The following is a 16725-nucleotide window of genomic DNA, read 5'->3' on the forward strand; positions in this document are numbered from 1 at the left end:
TTTGGGTTGCAGAGCCTGGCAGAGGGCAACAAGGTGTAGCGGCACCCACCTGGCTGCTGTCCACATATAGCTGGGCCTTCGAGATCTATGGAGCTCAGTCTGTGACCTCGTAAGTCAGCTGATGTAGAGGCCAGAGAGCTGCTCCATTCCCTACTGGAGGTAACATTCTCACCTGTGATCAGGAGAGGTGGGGTCAATTCCTACAGAGGAATCTCAAGGCCTTAACAATTCCAGGGGTTCTTTTCTTACCTATTGAACACAATAGGCAAGTGAATGCCCCCTCCCATCCTGAGGTGAGGGGGCTGCAGTGAGGTCTGCGTGACTATACTGCCACATGCTGGTCACAGCTGGGATGGCCGCAGGTTTACCCTCAGGGCTCCTGGCGCAGGCCTCCCTAGTTTGCCAAAGGGAGTCAGGTTCCAGGTGTCACAGTCTCAGAGGATGCCACTTTGTATGCAGGGTCTACAAATCATTTTATTGAAACTGAACATAGAACACAACAGTCTTCCTAGGTGGGGGGCCACCCTCCCCAAGCCACTTTCCACACTCTTAAAGCACAGAGCTTGCACAATAAGGAAATTATATATATATATATAAAAAAAAAGTCATTTCAATGTAGAAATCAGACTCTGCCCCAACAACATCATGGACTAGACTATTTACAAACTTTCACATTTGAAATATCCTTTTATGGTTGTTCTTTCCTTTCTGTCCTTACCCAGTGACTGCAGAACTTTTCCTTGACTGATCCTGAAGGGGTGGGGAGACTGTAGGGAAAGGAGTGGTGGGCTCCTCAGTGTTACTGGCATCAATCCTAGGGTGCTTTCTTTCACAGGGTGGTAGATGGTCTCCTGCCAACAGGGGTAGGGTGTTTGGGGGGAGGGGGGGTGAAGACCTGACGCAAAGTGGGTCAGAGTAGATGGGCTGGGGCAGCGGTCCATAGGTATGGGCATCCACAGCCCTGCCCTGGGTGGGAGGAAAAGTCTCTTCCACAACAGTGTCTACTCCTTTTACAGCCAGTAAACTGTCCGTCCATCTGGAGGTGGGAACAGGCAGGCAGACAGGCAAAATCAGGCTTGCACTGCCTCCAGCATCTGTCCATCACAGGAGGAATCGAGGTAGCAAACGGCTGAAACGCTCTGACAAAGGGGTAAGGAAAGCAAGGGAAAGGAAGTTCCCACTTGCATACAGCTCCCACAGCCCTGGGGCTGGAAGAAGGCAGACCTTGCTTGTAAAGTGCTGTAGCCCTTAGCAGGGCTAGACCCTAGGCAAATTTGGAAGAAAGCAGGCTAGGCAAGGGCCCAGAAACCAGGTATTTCTCATCAGCCCTACCATGCTCCTTGCAGGGATTGCTGGGGAAGGTGAGCTGGTAATTCCACCAGTAGCCCATGCCAGCTACCTCTTTCCCGCACGGAAGCCAACACCCAACCAACATTGCAGGACCATCCCGCTCATAGCTGAAGGTTCCAGGCCAGTGGAGTTTATTCAGGGTTGTAGCCCCAGCCTAGGTTTCTTAATGGAAGCCACATTTGAGCCTGGGGGTTTCTTGTTGGGACAGGGGAAGCTTATTCCTGCCATCCCCCCAGGCTCACACTTCATAGAGGATCACAGGAAAATCCACGTGGATGCGGGGTGTATCCAACTTCACGATGCCCTGCCATGGAAACAGAGGCCAGTAAGGGACTGCTCAGGGCTCCAATGTGAGGAAGTCTTAATGTTCCTCCCAGCTCCTCTCCCAACAGCCCCCCCATGACAGCATATCCCATCTCAGTCTACCTCCATACAGTCAACATAGGATCAGTAACCATTATCCAGCCCCTCACCTGAGGAATCAAGTTCTTATGCACCCGCCTTAGCTTGGCCCGCTTCTGCCCATTCTTGGTGACGATTGTCTCCTCATAGAACTCGTGAGCCAAATCTCCATCCTCATCATAGAACATGGAGCTGTGCAGAGGGAGAGGGGGAAAAGGTTGGGCTGGAGACCCACACCTCGACATAGCAAATACCAAAGACCAGAGAACAATATACCCACTTGAAGGAAGGATGAATGATAAGTCTGGATAATCTCCTGCATAAGTCGGGGGTCTTTGAGAAGAAAGTAGGAAAGGGATAGTGGCTATCAACCCCCAAGAGAAGCCATATCAGAGCCCACTGTCCAAGCAATCAAGATCAATTCTCTTCACTGATTTGTTCTGCCAATGCAGTCACTCCAGTGGGACCGGAGCAATAGCACAGCGGAGTAGGATGTTAACGTTGCATGTGGCCAACCTCGTTTCCCACGCATCAAAGCCTTGAGCACTGCTAGGAGTAAACCCCTTAGCATTGCTGGGTGTGGCCCAAAAGCAAACAAACAAAAAACAGGGCTAGAGAGGGTACAGGGGTTAAGGTGCTTGCCCTGCATAGAGCCAAGGTTCACTCCTTCCTTCCCCACCCCCTGCCCCACATATGGTCCCCTGAGCCTTGCCAGGCAGGATCCCTAAGCACTGCTGGGTGTGGCCCAAATATAAAAAAGTAATTGTTCCAACATCACACCCATGCCTTCACCCAAGACTTCTAGAGTGCAAAGGATGGTGGCCTGGGCATGTTGGTCCTGTTCCAGAAGTAACCACTGGCTCAGGAACCTCTGATGGAACTCAATGACAGAGCGCTTGACTAGCATGTGTCAGGCCCTGGGATCGATCTCCAGCATGGCAAACAAGGACAGAGATTACTGTTCCAGGGCCAAAGTCTGAGACAGCAGATACCTGAATTAGAACTAGGAAAACTAACAGGGAAAAAGCTGCATTTTCCCTGCACCCACCCAGGGGTGGCTGGTGCAGCCAAACTGCCTCTATTTGGTTTCTCTGATATGGAGAGCCAAATCTCCAGCATCGCCTGAGTACCAGTCCCCAGGGCCCCACCCGGGACAGGCCAATCTAGTGCTCCTGTTTGGGGTGCTGCGGGAGAGGGCGGTCAGCACTCAGGATCAGAACACGCCTGGATGCTGAGGTTTCCCCCCAGGCCTCGTCCCCAACACTCTCAGCAGCCCGATCCCTCCACAGTGAGGAACTGGAACAGCCCCAACTGTGGGTCATCTCCACTCAAAGACTTGGAGAGGGAGTTGGGAGGCTTCACCTTGCATGCTGCCGACTGTGAGGGTCCTGAGGTCTCAGGGAGGCCTACTCTAGCTAACAGTGCGGAGGGCCTGCCCGGACAAGCCCCTTCCCCTAGGGAGTCCGTCAGTGCAGGCAGGGCACCAGGAAGCAACAGCACGACTCCCAATCTCTTGTTACTATGGGGGCCTAAAATAATGGGAGTCTCCTGGGGTGCGGGGGGCTGGGGGGTTGCGGACGGTGGTGTAAGCTTTCCAAGACACAGGGTTCCCGGCCGCCCGCCCACTGTCCTCCCCGGGGCGGAACCCGCGCCCTTACCCGCGGCGCGTGAATACGAACGGGGGCACGACTCGGCTTCGCGGCCGCACCAAAGCCTGCTCAGTGACCGCTGCCTCCGGGCCGCCGCCCCCTGCCGCCGAAGCGAAGGGCCACAGGCCCCGAGCTTTGGAGCCGCTGGCGCCCATGTCAGGGCCGCCGGCGCATGGCGGGCCCCGCGGCCGCTACGCTCTCACAGGGCCGTGGGCGCCGCCATGCCCCGCCTCGGCCTCCGCTCACAGGTGCGCCGCCGCCGCCGCCACCTTCCGCAGGCTCCTCTGTCTCCACGGAAACTTCACTTCCGCTTCCGCACGCTCCCCTCTTGGATTGGCTGCTTCGCTTGTCGGTTCGCAAGGCAGGACCAATAACCGCTCTCGATGCTAAGCATCCCACCAGGCACAGCGAGACTTCAGGTCCCAGCAGGCCACGCACTTTCTTGGTGGGGCGCTGCCACCCCCGGGTGCATCGTAGCGTTTACGGCGGGTCGTGGGGCTGCTGAGCTCTCCCACCACCAGATTTGCGGTCGCGTGTGTGGGCCAAATACCTTGTGGACAAGTCAGTATTTTAGGGTTTCACTGCAGGACCGGCCGCTTGATAGATTCTGACCTCATTCTACTCAAACTCCATTTTTTTTTTTTTTTTTTGCGATCGCCCAGTCACGTGTGGAGAAGAAAGCTGGGTGGTGCTGACCCAGCTGACAGTGTCCTGTTTCGGCCCACAACCACCTTACCTGATACGTTCCGGGAAGAAGTCTGCATAAACTCTTTTTATGACATTGGATGGGCAGTAAAGTCCTGAACTCAGGTTCCTAATTTCATTTCTTATTCTTCCATAAAGAATTTCAGGAGATGTCATTAAATCAAAATACATTTAATTTAGGGGAATATGGCAGGAGAGAATTCCGTAAAGTTAAAGGGGTCAAAGAAGTGGTTCAAGGGTAATACAGCGGGTTAGGCGTCTGCCTTGCATGTGGCAAAAGTGGTTTCAAACCCCAGCACCACGCTTGGTTGAGCAGCCACTGCCAGGAGTGATCCCAGAGCAGAGAACCAGAACTAATCCCTGAGCATCGCCGCTGGGTGTGGCCTCAAAACCAAACCCAGACAGAAAGATGGCTTAAAGGGCTTTATTAATGGGTGTTTTGCATATGGAAGCCCCCAGGTTCAATGTAGCACTGATGGTTAGCTGATTTTATAGGCCTTTTCCAAGCCACCCCAGGCTAGTTCCAATGAAAAACTAGGGCTTAGTCAAGGGAAAAGATCTGAGTTCTGATGGTCTCTTCATTTAGTCTTTTGTGTGTGTGTGTGTGGGGGGGGGGGAAGGGGACGATGGGTTGTGTGTGTGTGTGTGTGTGTGTGTGTGTGTGTGTGTGTGTGGCTACGTCTTGATCTGGCTGCCTTTGGGGGTCAGCTCTTACTGCACTCTGGTAACAATGGGGCATCAGGGACTGATCCCAAGCTTTCTGAAAGCAAAGCATGCACTCTGCCAATTAAGCTACCTCTCCTCATTTACTTTTTTTTTAATGGTGAGGGGTGGGTTGGGCTACACCCTTCACTTCTGGCTTTGTCCTCAGGTGTGACCTCTGGTAGCATACAGGGGACCATATGTTGTGCTGAACATTCAGAATGGGTTTGGTAGGATGCTGTAAACCTTTTACTATCTTTGACCCTCATTTTATAGTCTTATCCAGGCCTTTTCCAGGTTTTTTGTTTTGTTTTTTGGGGGGTGGTGGTTTAGACTACACTCAGTTGTGCTCAGGACTTACCCCTAGCCCTGCACTTAGGGATCACTCCTGGTAGTGGTCAATGGACCATAGGCAATGCCAGGGATTGAACAGCTCTGCCACATGCAAGGCCAGCACTTTACCTACTATCTCTTTGACCCCAACATCTTTGTTTCTATTGCATCCTCAGGAGGCAGGGTGTCTGGGATAATGGCGGGAACTCCATCTTGATTTTATGACTTTTTTTTTTTTTTTTTGCTTTTATTCACTGTGCTATTGCTCCAGTTCCTTTTATGACAGTTTACGTCATGTATTTATGACAAATGTATTGCCAAGGGGCCCCTTATCACACTACCTCCTTCAAACCAAACCTAAAGAAAATTTTAAAAATTGGGAGGCAAGAGTGTAGGAATTAAGGGGCTTACCTTCCATGTGGCTGTCTATAGTTTCATTCCTGGCTCTGGTTCAGTCCCCAGCACTGCATATATGCCCCCCCCACTCCTGCCCTGACACCACTAGGAGTGACCCCTAAGCACAGATCTAAGAGTAGGTCCTGAGCTCTACAGTATACAGCACAAAGTTTCCACCTCAGCCCCAAAGTTAAGGAATTGATCAAATATTGTATAGCTACATTCAAATCTAAAAACTTGAAATTCAGTGGCCTTGGGCAGGAAATATTGGTCACTGTCACTGTCCTCCTGTGGTTCATAGATTTGCTCGAGCGGGCCCAGTAACATCTCCACCATGAGATTTGTTGTTACTATGTTTAACATATTGAATACGTCATGGGTAGCTTGCCAGGCTTTGCCGTGCGGGTGAGATACTTTCAGTAGCTTGCCAGGCTCTCTGAGATGGGCGAAGGAATCAAACCCGGCTCGGCCGGGCCGGCTGTGTGCAAGGCAAATGCCCTACCACTGTGCTATTGCTCCAGCCCATCGGTCACTATTAAGAGTATATTCTTGGTGTTTCACTAATAAAAAAAAAAGTATATTCTTAAAATATATAAAATCCTGAATTCAGTCTCTGATACCCAAAAGAAACCAAATTCAGTGTCCTTTCCAAGATCACCAAAGTGAATGCTTCTTGAAAGCAGGAATTAACACCCGTACATAATTAACACTCATAGACTTAGTCACTCCCAGCAGTGCTCAGAACGTGGGGAGAGGAATAATCAAGTGCCATGAGCAATGTCTGGTCCACAGTGGTATGTGAATTGCTGAGAGACACAATTCAGGTGTGTCTGTGTGTTTTCCTAAGCTCGAGCTACCCTTGTGCCCTCTATGCACTGAGCTCCCAATGACTGAGTGAAGACTGAATACCCCTCCTACCCCACATTCCTCATAAATTAGTCCTGTGGTGACTGCAGGGATGCTGTCCTGGCAGTAACTGGCATGAAGGGGAAACAGCACCCGAGTGTCCTTAAGAAGACTACAAAGGCAGGAGAACTGTTAAAGTTTTATTTAGCCAAATCTCTCAGGCCCCGTGCCCTGATGATGACTGTTACCCCCACCCCTTCCCCCACAGGAGGCATTCAGCTGAGGCCACAAACTATTACATACATTCGCACACATCATCAAAAATACTTGAGGGAAAAACCACGGCTTTGGCTGGCAAGCAAGGCACAGATCTGGGTCAGTGCTCACACTCAAAACCTGACCCAGGACATCCTCTTGGGAGGAGGCACTTAGGCACTGTTGCTGCACTTTGAGCCAGTATTCCCTGGCCCAAGGCTGTGGCACCTAGACCTTAGCAGGAGTCAGGACATTGCAGAGGGAAACCAAGACACTTTTCTTAAAAAAAAAAAAAAAAATTGGGGCCACACCCAGTGGTGCTCAGTCTTTCCTAGCAATGCTTGGGGGACCATGCTGTTCCAGGGATCAAAGTAGGGTTGGCTGCAGGCAAGCCAAACACCTTAACCCCTGCACTATCTCTCTGGCCCAGTGAGACTCTTCTTGATGATTGCCTTACCCTGACTCCTTGGTTCTACTCTCTGACTCTTGGTTCTACCGTCCTGACCCCTCATCCAAGACCCAAAACATACAACCTTTTCCCACAGATGAAGGCCCTGCTCCTGGCAAACATGACCCTATTGTTGTAGGTTCTCCAAGAATGTTGTATCTGAGATCCAAATTAAGGATATTTCTGTCTGCACTACCCCTGCTGCCTGGAGCAGCTTCCCAGGGCAACCCTGGTCCACCCTGACCCAGTACACAAAGGGCCAAAGAGTGCAGAGCCTTGCTCTGCTATACCCACTGGTGGACACAGGGCCAACTCCTTCTGTTCTCTGGGCTTGTTCCCCAGTGAGAGGGCCTCCATGCACACTCATTCTTCAGGCCACACAGGCCCTGTCACATTCACACGGCATGCCCTTGGCGTTGCCTACTCCCCTCCTTCCACCAGGGGTACAAGAGGTCATCCCAGGGGGCAGGCATGTAGGGCCTCTTGGATCTTCTGTCGGCAATAGGAATACTTCTGCAGGATCTGTCGAAGGTGTTCCTCCTCCTCCCGCTGCAGGATACGCAGAAAGTTGTGCAGTTCAGGCATGCTGAAGGCGTCCCACTGCAGGGGAGGGCGGGAGGGAAATAGGTTGCAGTGCATTATGGTTACACAATAGGATGGGGGTTTACAGATGTCAGGTTCTTTTTATTCTTCATTTTTGGCCACACCTGGTGGTACTCAGGACTTACACAAGGCTCTTCACTCAGGACCACTCTTGATGGTGGCTCAGGGGACCATATACTGTTCCGGGGATCAAATCTGAGTTGGTTGCATGCACTGTATTATCTCTCTAGCTGGTGTTAGATTCTTGCCTAAATTATCTGCTAGTATTCCGAAGATAAAATGGGTTCCACAAAATAAGGAAATTATATTCTGGAGAGGAAACCACATTACATGTCTAGTTTCCTGAGGACAAATCATGCCAACAGAGTCTATTTCCACTTCTGGTTCCAAGACTTAATACCTTAGAACCAGAAAGCGTCCATTAAAAAGCCTTGATGCTTAAGGGGAGCTGCCACGACATCCTGGGTCCATCTGTGTGGCTCTGACCTAGCCAGGGAGCCCCATGCCTTCAGACTCATCTGAGGACTTTTTGCACTGACAAATAGTAAAGACAGGTTCTCTTGGGTTCTGTGTGTGTGTGTGTTTCTTTTTTTTTGGGGGGGGGCATGGAGGACTTGAATTACACCTGATTTTGCTGGTTACTTGCTCAGAGGTCACTCCCAGCAGTGCTGGGGAACCATATGCGGTGTAAAGGAACAAGTAGAGACAGTCGCAAGCAAAACAGGTGGCTTAACCCCTGTAATTATTTTTCCAGCCCCTCCTTCTGGGTTTTTGGGAAACAAGAAGGAACATGCCTTACACCTGGTCATGAGTGGCCTAGAAACCTTCACTTTTCTGTAGTCCTCTGGAGAGGATTCTACAGGACTTGTCCTCTATCCTCAAACAGTTAAAAGAAACAGGGTGTTGCGGCTGGAGTGGTAGTACAGCAGGTAGGGTCTTTGCTTTCCACGCAGCCGACCTGGGTTTGATTCCCAGCATCCCATATGGTCCCCCTGAGCACCACCAGGAGTAATTCCTGAGTGCAGAGCCAGAAGTAACCTCTGTGCATCGCCAGGTGTGACCCAAGAAGCAAAAAAAAAAAAAAAAAAAAGGAAAAAAGAAACAGGATGTCTGCGGCCAGAGCAATCATACAGTGAATAGAGCACCTGCTTTGCATATTGCCAACCTGGGCTCAATCCCCAGCACCTCATATGGTCGGTCCTCTGAGCACTGCCAAGAGTGATTCCCCCACAATAAAATAAAATAAATAAACCGAAAGAAAAACATGATGGTTATGTACTCACATTCACCTCCCCAGAGTCATTTTCCTTCAGGACAAAGCTTAGGGCCTTCTCACTGGGCCCAGCGAGGAGACGCAGTCGCAGAGGCTGCTCATCATCGGACAGCTTCCGGAGGTACACTGAGGGCCAGGCAGGGGAAAGAAATGTCTGGTTAGTCAGGAGAGTCTCCTCAGCCCTTCCAGGCACGTGTATGTGCATTACAAACATCACACACAGCAAGGTGAGTGGGAAGCCCACCTTGGCCATGGCGCTCAGCCCGTTCAAAGAGGGCAAACTTGCGGGGATCGTCCACCACCAAGAACTTGCGCAGCAGGGCTTCAATGACCTCACGAGCACGTGTGCGGGACAGCACGTGCAGGTGCTTGACAGCATCCTTGGGCAAGTAGAAGGAGGTGCGACGCCTCACTGCTGTGCTCCGCCCCGTGCCCCGCCGGGCATCTTGCAAGGAGGGCGGCTTCTTGCTGGCGGGCACCGAGACAGGACGCACGAGTTTTAGCTGCACCTTGATGAAGCCTGTGAAGGAGCCATCCTTGTTCTGAAGAGAGGGAGAGACTCAGCTATGATCAGGTGAACTGCAACAGATTCCTCACAGCACTTAGTCCAGCTGAGTGTGAAAAGTCACTGCTTGGGTTCAGCCAAGGTTACCTCTGCGTGGGAACCAGGTACATGATTGTGTTCCTGCCCCACCCTGGCCTGGCTGCATGCAAGGCAAGTGCTCTACCTGCTGTACTATCTCTCCAGCACTGTGACCCCGCCCCTCCCTCCTCAACCCCAATGGCTTTAACTCACCAGGCTCATGAAGAGGTTGCTGTTGATCTGGCCATTGTAGTCCTTGATCTTCTGCTCAATCTCAGCCTGAGAAAGGTCAGGAGTCTCCCACTCCACAGGCTCATCCTGAAAGAAGATGACCACAGGTACAGACAGAGCCCTTGAGGAAATCATCATACTAAAAGGCGAGTCCCAGGGGCCATGTGGGGTAGCTTTTAGAAACATATAACCAAGTGCCAGGCCTGATGAGAAGAGCCCAGCACTGCTCCTGGTCCTGCTAGAAGAGACACTTTGCTTTCTTCTGCCGCCTGTCTGGGACCTACCCAGCACTGGGTGTGGCTTTAATGGGACATAAAAGGCAACTGAAGGCCCAAGACAAGGGCCAGAAAAGGATGACTGAACTCCTTTAGTGTAAAACCACTTCTAAACAGCACAGCTGACCCAGCCTTGTAGGAAGGTATGTCCTGGAGAAGGCACGCACTTTGCTTCTCAGCCTCAGAAAAGGGTCATGGGAGATCTGGAGCCTGGAGCCCGCCTGCCCAGGACAGGAGGGGAAGGGCAAACTCTACAATATTAACAGCCTTAGTAGGGGACGCGGGGCCAGCCTTGTCTGTGTCAGACCTAGTGAGGAAACCACTCAGACAAGTAATTCAACTTTGACCCATACTGCATAAACAAAAGGCAACTTCAGGCTTGGCTACAATCTCCCAGAGATGTACAGGCTGCCAGGCAGTCTCCTGGGACAATCTGTCCCCCAGAGCCAAGCAAGTGGCTTCTACATCTCCTCCCTTCTGCCTGGCAGCTTAGCCCAAAGATTTTAGCTCCATCACTCAGCACTTGCTCCATTCTCCCAGGACTGGATGATTCTGGTTTAAAGGATGGGCAGGCAGGGTTCTGGTTTATTTCTGTAGACCTCTCTGGGCCCATTGCATCAGCCTTACTTCCTGTTGACGTCAGACTGGCTCAAGCTGGAATGGGAGTGTCACAGATAGAACTGAGATCACTGCTGACCAATGGCTTAGTTCCAGGGGAGTCCCCACGCAAAAGTCTCTGCAGAATAAACTTGTGCCCAGCTCTGTGCCCAGGCTTTTCCCTAACAGCTGTCTGGAGACTCCCTAAACTTAAACCATCTGATGAGAAAGACTGGGGTAGAAGGACAGATTAAGGGGCAGAGGGTAGAATTCAAAAGCTCAACCTCACAGGAAAATCCAACTGAGATAGGAGGTACTGGGATACTGGGGAAACTAAAGCCCATTTGCTTCAAGTTTCTTCTGGATGGAGTTGAGCAGTAAGAAGTGAAAATTCTCCCAAAATGTGTTGGGGACACTGAGACACTCAGCAAGCCTAAAAAAAACACATGCTGTAGATCTGGAAAATGGGAGATCTGACAGAGGTGTTTATAGAAGGCTGTGCATAAAGGGTGTATGTGTTGTGCAGGCCCCGAGGGCGTGGGGCAGGAAGGAATGCCCAAAAGGAAGGAGTGCCAGGATGGGTGGGGTGCTATGGGAGGAAAGCCAAGCAGACCAGCACCGGGGCAAGGGGTAAGACAATTCTGTTTGCAGAACAGGCTAGGCACAGAGATGACATAATCTTATTTCCCTCCTTTTTTTTGGGGGGGAGGGAGGAGGTCACACCAGGTTGTACTCAGGATTTACTCCTGGCTCTGTGCTCAAGGGTCACAGTCTTGGTGGTGGTCAAGAATGCCAGGGATTGAACCTGGGTTGGTCGTGTGCTCTACCCAATGTGCTATCGCTCCTACCCCAACAGGTTACTATCTTTTAGTTTTCTCATCTTTCCCACAGTGGAAAAGATCCAGGCCCCAGTAACAAAGACAGTCCCAGGGAGCGACACTCAAACCCTGTATCCAAACCCTGAGCTGACTTGTTGCTCTGTAGTGCTGGGGTTCCTGAATGCATGGCATGTGCTCCAGCCATCCAGGACTGAGTTTCTAAATTATAGAATTTTGGGGCTGGTGCAATAGTACAGCAGGTAGGGTGCTTGGTGTGTGTGTGTGTGTGTTTTTTTTTAATGAAATCACCATGAGATAGAGCCTTCCAGTCATACATTGTTCCAACACCCATCCCTCCACCTGTGTAATTTCCCAGCACCAGTGTACTGGTGTCCCCAGTTTTCCCCCCACACACACACCTTCAAGCCGCCCCCCACCCCAGGTGCTTGCTTTAAATGCAGGTGACCCAAGTTCAATTTCCAGCACTGCATATATATTCAATTTCCTGAGCTCTGCCAGGAATGATTCCTGAGCTCACAGCCTAGAGTTCTGGGCCACACACCTGAGCATTGATGGGTGTGACCCCAAAACTAAAACACAAAAGAACAGAGTATAGAACTTTCTTCTGAAAATCACCCACCACTCCTTTTCATGATCTATGTAAGGAATGCTATCCCACTGCTGCTAGTTATATTACGTTTCCCCATCCTATCTCACTTTCCAGATGTTATCTGATGCTGGCTGTCACACTGAAAACACACAGCACAGAAATGTCTGACAAGGGAGACACCTCGGCGACTGCATGTTCGGCTGCTCCACACCACTGAGTCCAGATTAGGAGCCTCCTCTCTCTTGACGCCTTCCAGGCCATTTTACAATCTAGCTCTCTCCACCCTGGTGTGGTAAAGTGCGCCCGGATGCTTACGGTTTAAAATAATGTTTCCTACCTAGCCATTCCCAAATCCCCTTTCTGAAATCAACCGATCTTGGTATACATGTGCGTATATACTAAGTATATAGACCAAGCACTCTCCGTCTGCTTCAGAAAGGAGCCCAGAATCTCCCACATTCCATTCGCTGGTGAACGTTGCTGGGGTGGGGCGACCAACAAGAGTGCTTTCCTTCGCCTCTCTCCTAAGCATACATTTCAATTCCCGGCGAGGACTCCTCCCTCTCCACTTCCTCCTCCCGGTCCCCCAGAAGAGGGGGTGGGTGCGCTCCAACGCGGAAATGGAGGTATTGGTCCAGACCCCGCAGCTGGCTTTACTCATAGATGGATAATGCCCTTCCCTGCTCTAACCCAAAACCACGAGGCTGCGTCCCCTGGTTCAACCAGTCTGTGGCAGGCAGCACAAGGCGTCCCTGGCGCACACAACCAAGGGGCTGAATCCGACAGTTCTGCAGGCTGGCCCCGAGCCGGGCCGGATCCACGCAGACACAAAAGGCGGGCCTACGCACACTCTCGACCCGGCAACTTACGGGGAGGGCGGGGTCCCCGCCGACCACCCCCACCCCCGCCCGCCACCTCCGGCCCCCCACCTGGTCTCGGCGCGGCTTGCGCGCCAGCGAGGTGCGCGCTGTGAAGTACTGTTCGAGCTCCGAATCCGAGTCTTCTTGGCTGCAGTAACCACTGCTGGTCGTGCTGCTCCAGGTCATCTCGAAAGAGGGCGTCCCCGCGTCCGTCTCGCCCATTACCTTGCCACCCGCCAGATCTCCTACCCCCGTGCGCCTGGACCTACAACCACCAACCCGGGCGCGTGTGCGCGTGCGTTGTCAGTGCGCGCGTGCACCAGGCCCCGCGTACGCGCCGCAACCGTTAACACTGAAACGTCGACAGCCCGGACCCAGATCTAGACCAGTCAGGGAAACAACGTCGGAGGGCGGGGCCGCTTACGCCCCGCCTTCAGCAATGACTTAATCGCCCAAGCAGCTCGCTAAGCTCCACCTCGCAGGCCCCCCACTCCGGCGGGGAACGCGTCGGAGCGAGTGCGCATGTGCACCAGCGTGGCCACAAGGCCCACGGCGGATGTGGGAGGGTACCGGAGTCGCGCGTGCGCGGGACCTCAGCCGCTCCGAGCACCTGGCACCCCTTCAGGCCGTTGTGCTGAGTTTGCCCCTCTCTCCTGCCGCATTACTCTTTTCTTGGAATGGTCATTGTGTGAAACACCCGGGCGACCCTCCAGAATGCCTGTAATGTGGCTGGTTCCTTTGTGTATCCCGGCCTTGCCCGTGCGCCTCCCCATCCCGCGCTCACCACATTCGTGTCCCGTTCCAGCGCCGGCTCCCAGCCCAGGTCCCGGGGTCCGCAGCAGTCCAAGCAGACGAGCGCGCGGCAACGGTAGTGGCAGGTGAACTTGCAATCTGCAGAGAAGTCTGGCTGTGAGGCGGAGAAGCCCCTTCTCCAGCTCGGAAAGTCGTTTCAAGAATGGAAAAGAAGCCCCGGGGTGAAGACTGCCTGCTGGGTTCACTGCTGATCACTCAGTGGTGTTTATCACTATTGCTATAGCCCCTTAGTATTGGTCCCTCAGCTTCAGGAAACTGTTGGGAAGTCCTCAGGCATTACGGATCCGGGTTTGCTCCATCTTTGAATTGGATCCGGGTTTGCTCCACCTTTGAATTGCTAGTGCCTGCCGCAGAACTGATGAATTAACTCCCCCTCGCCCATTTACTTAAAGGCATTAAAAAAACAAACAAACCCTTTAATTGCCATTGGTCTCCCTTTAGTTGTCATTGGTCTCTATTCACACCAAAATTTATCAGCACTGGTCTATACACACTGATTCCTCGCCTTCACTCCTTTATTTTTTGGTGTGGGGGGAGGAGGATACACCTGCACCTGGTGATGCTCAGGGTTTACTCCTGGCTCTGCACTCAGGAATCACTCCTGGTAGTGCTTGGGGAACCATATGGAATACAGGGATCAAATCTGGGTGAGCTATGTGTAAAGCAAGTGCCCTACCTGCTGTACTATCTCTGTCCTGCCTTCACTACCTATCAGCTTGTCTCTCCCCACAGGAAACTTAATTGGTTTAGGGTCCTTAGCATCTGATGCACTGCCTCATCCAGTGCTCCTTGGAAGGCACATTCACCTCCTGAGCACTGCTGGCTCCCATGATTGCCCAGGAGCCCATACTCTCAGTTTCCCTCCCACTTCCACTGCAGCTATTTTGTTAGTTGTTTCAGATCACAGCCCTTAATGGCACAGGGTCCTGGGTTTGGTCCTGATCTCCCCCTGCACTGTGCACACTCACAGGTCCCAGACCCAAGGCTTCCATCATATCCCCAATCAAATGCTATTGTGGTGTCCTTATCTCCACTTGAATGCCTCCTCATTTCAAACTGACAGCTTCAAAATTTAACTGAATTTTTTTTTCTTATCCCAGCAATGATAGCTACTACTTTCCCAGTTTGAGGCAAAAGAACTCCCTCCCCACCCCCAAGAAACCCACACACAAATTCATCCTTTTTTCTTTTTATTAAAAAAAATATTGAGCTGTGGACATACCTGGCTGTGCTCAGGGTTTACTACTAGTTCTGTGCTCAGGAATCACTCCTGGAGGGGGTTGGGGAACCACATGGTGTGCGGGGACTGAACTTGGGTTGGTGCCATGCCAGGCAAGTGCCCTACCTGCTGTGCTATCTCTCTAACCCCAAAACTCATCTTTGATTCTTCCCTTTCTGCCTCTGATGCACACATTGTCCTGTTTTTCCTTGTTAGGATCACTTTATTTCCCCCTGCAAACACTGCAGTGTCCCAGCCCTTGTTAATTTTCCTGCAGCTGAAGTCAGGACAGACTCCTATACGGAACCAGAGTCTCCCTACGCACTCTGACCTGGGGCACAAGGAAGCGAAATATCTTTATGGGCTAGAGGAATGATTCTTATCCTTGGAGGCCCGTTAGCATCATTTTTTTTTTAAATCTGATACACTTCCAATGACGGATTCAACAAGCCTGAGGTGAGCTTCAGGAAGAGCAGATGGAGAACTGAAACATTCCCAGTGATCTGACATAAGCAAGTGGGAGAGCAACCTAACCTCTCTGCTTGTCTGGTGATTCCTGAAAGGGCAAAATGGCTGGGTTTCATCGTTTAGCACCCGGCTCATGGGGTCTGCAATGGGTATTGGCTAAATAAAACCTCAACATAAATTCCTGCTTGCAGGGCACGCCCCCCCCCCCCCCGCAAAAAAACAAAAAACAAAAAAACCTTCTTTTTCCTGGCCTTCCATAGGTACATAAGTCCTCTTCACCCCAGGGATTCTGGAGTGAGGGACAGATAAGTGATCTTCGATTGAGGGTACACCTGGGAATATGGGTTTAAAAGACTAGTAGGTGCCTATTAAAGTCTTTCTCAAGGGCCAAGGTTAAAACTTGAAATCCATGCCTGGTTACATACTGGCAGTCTCTGCCCAACACCCCCGACAGGTCGGAGGCAAGGACGAAAACCATTTGTCTGAACTCTCACCTGGGGCAACAGTAACGGACCTGGTCCTTGGGGTCGTCCCCACCTACCCCCTCCATCACAACTTGACCCACAGCGACACGAGCTACCCCTCTGCCGCCTGTTTGGCTCTCGCCAGCGTGCGGGGCCGCTACTCACGCGCGCACTGTAGGCCCTTTCGCACGACGCCCCAGATGAAGTCGCCGCAGAGGTCGCACCACGTGTGTGTGGCAGGCCCCGCGGGCTGGAAGCGGTGGCCGCGGCCGGGGGCCAGCTGCCGTGCGGGGTCGCGCGCGGTGCCCGGAGCGATGCGCAGCGCGTTGGCGCGCTCCAGCCGGGTGCGGCCAGGGCCTGGGCGCCGCGCAGGGGACAGTTCTCGTAGCTCAATGAGCTCAGGCTCCGCTGACATGGCCCGGGCGGGCCGGGACTCGGGACTCCCGACCCGCGCCGGGCGCGAGCGAGTGAGCGCCGGGCGGGCGCGGCTGCGGGGCGGGCCCGATGCGGCGCCGCCCCCCGGGATGCTGGCCTGGTCGGTGGGGCCGAGTCGCGCCGCGCAATGGAAACCTGGGCCCCCGGCTGTGGCGGCCCGCAGGCAGTGTGGGGCGACGGGGGTGGGGGTGGAGGGGGTGGGGGACGTTCCCACAGAGTCCCCGCCTTCCCTTCCTTCCCTCCCCCGAACGACAGCAACCACAGAAGGCCGCTCAGAGACACATGTTTCTGGAGGCCAGCTTTACTACTGTGCTTAGAGGAAGAGGGTCCCCACATCCGGCCCTTGCCCCTCAACCCCCACCCGCCCGGGCCTCCTGTGTCAGCCGATGG

The 16725-nt window shown here is 52.6% G+C and overlaps 2 protein-coding genes across 3 annotated transcripts; both read right to left on the bottom strand.

The window, feature by feature from the left end:
• Positions 1-445: 445 nt before the first annotated feature.
• TUSC2 (tumor suppressor 2, mitochondrial calcium regulator) lies at positions 446-3686 on the bottom strand. Its single transcript, XM_056129022.1, has 3 exons — positions 3411-3686; positions 1824-1944; positions 446-1654 (listed from the first exon to the last, which is right to left on the bottom strand). The coding sequence occupies exons 1-3, from the start codon at positions 3554-3556 to the stop codon at positions 1589-1591; spliced, it is 333 nt and encodes a 110-aa protein (XP_055984997.1). The 5' UTR covers positions 3557-3686; the 3' UTR covers positions 446-1588.
• Positions 3687-6570: 2884 nt separating this feature from the next.
• Positions 6571-16372, bottom strand: RASSF1 (Ras association domain family member 1). 2 transcript variants are annotated; one of them, XM_056129013.1, is made up of 6 exons: positions 16066-16372; positions 13721-13827; positions 9759-9863; positions 9207-9504; positions 8973-9088; positions 6571-7686 (listed from the first exon to the last, which is right to left on the bottom strand). In XM_056129013.1, the coding sequence occupies exons 1-6, from the start codon at positions 16313-16315 to the stop codon at positions 7540-7542; spliced, it is 1023 nt and encodes a 340-aa protein (XP_055984988.1). In that variant the 5' UTR covers positions 16316-16372; the 3' UTR covers positions 6571-7539. The 2 variants fall into 2 exon arrangements, with proteins under 2 accessions (XP_055984988.1, XP_055984989.1); XM_056129014.1 differs by lacking the exons at positions 13721-13827; positions 16066-16372 and adding an exon at positions 13006-13380.
• Positions 16373-16725: the final 353 nt, after the last annotated feature.

The sequence above is a fragment of the Sorex fumeus genome, unplaced genomic scaffold (assembly GCF_029834395.1).
Source record: "Sorex fumeus unplaced genomic scaffold, SorFum_2.1 ptg000072l, whole genome shotgun sequence".
Taxonomy (NCBI): Eukaryota; Metazoa; Chordata; class Mammalia; order Eulipotyphla; family Soricidae; genus Sorex; species Sorex fumeus.

Bases quoted from the DNA above. Each gene is read 5' to 3' on its own strand.
- RASSF1 (XM_056129013.1), bottom strand. From the start codon at position 16,315: ATGTCAGCGGAGCCTGAGCTCATTGAGCTACGAGAACTGTCCCCTGCG. The intron at 9,089-9,206 runs GTGGGCTTCCCA...CCTGGCCCTCAG, and splicing joins GGCTGAGCGCCATGGCCAAG to TGTACCTCCGGAAGCTGTCC. The intron at 7,687-8,972 runs GTGAGTACATAA...CCTCCCCTGCAG, and splicing joins ATGACTCTGGGGAGGTGAAT to TGGGACGCCTTCAGCATGCC.
- TUSC2 (XM_056129022.1), bottom strand. From the start codon at position 3,556: ATGGGCGCCAGCGGCTCCAAAGCTCGGGGCCTGTGGCCCTTCGCTTCG. The intron at 1,945-3,410 runs GTAAGGGCGCGG...CCCTCTGCACAG, and splicing joins TTCGTATTCACGCGCCGCGG to CTCCATGTTCTATGATGAGG. The intron at 1,655-1,823 runs GTGAGGGGCTGG...TTTCCATGGCAG, and splicing joins ATAAGAACTTGATTCCTCAG to GGCATCGTGAAGTTGGATAC.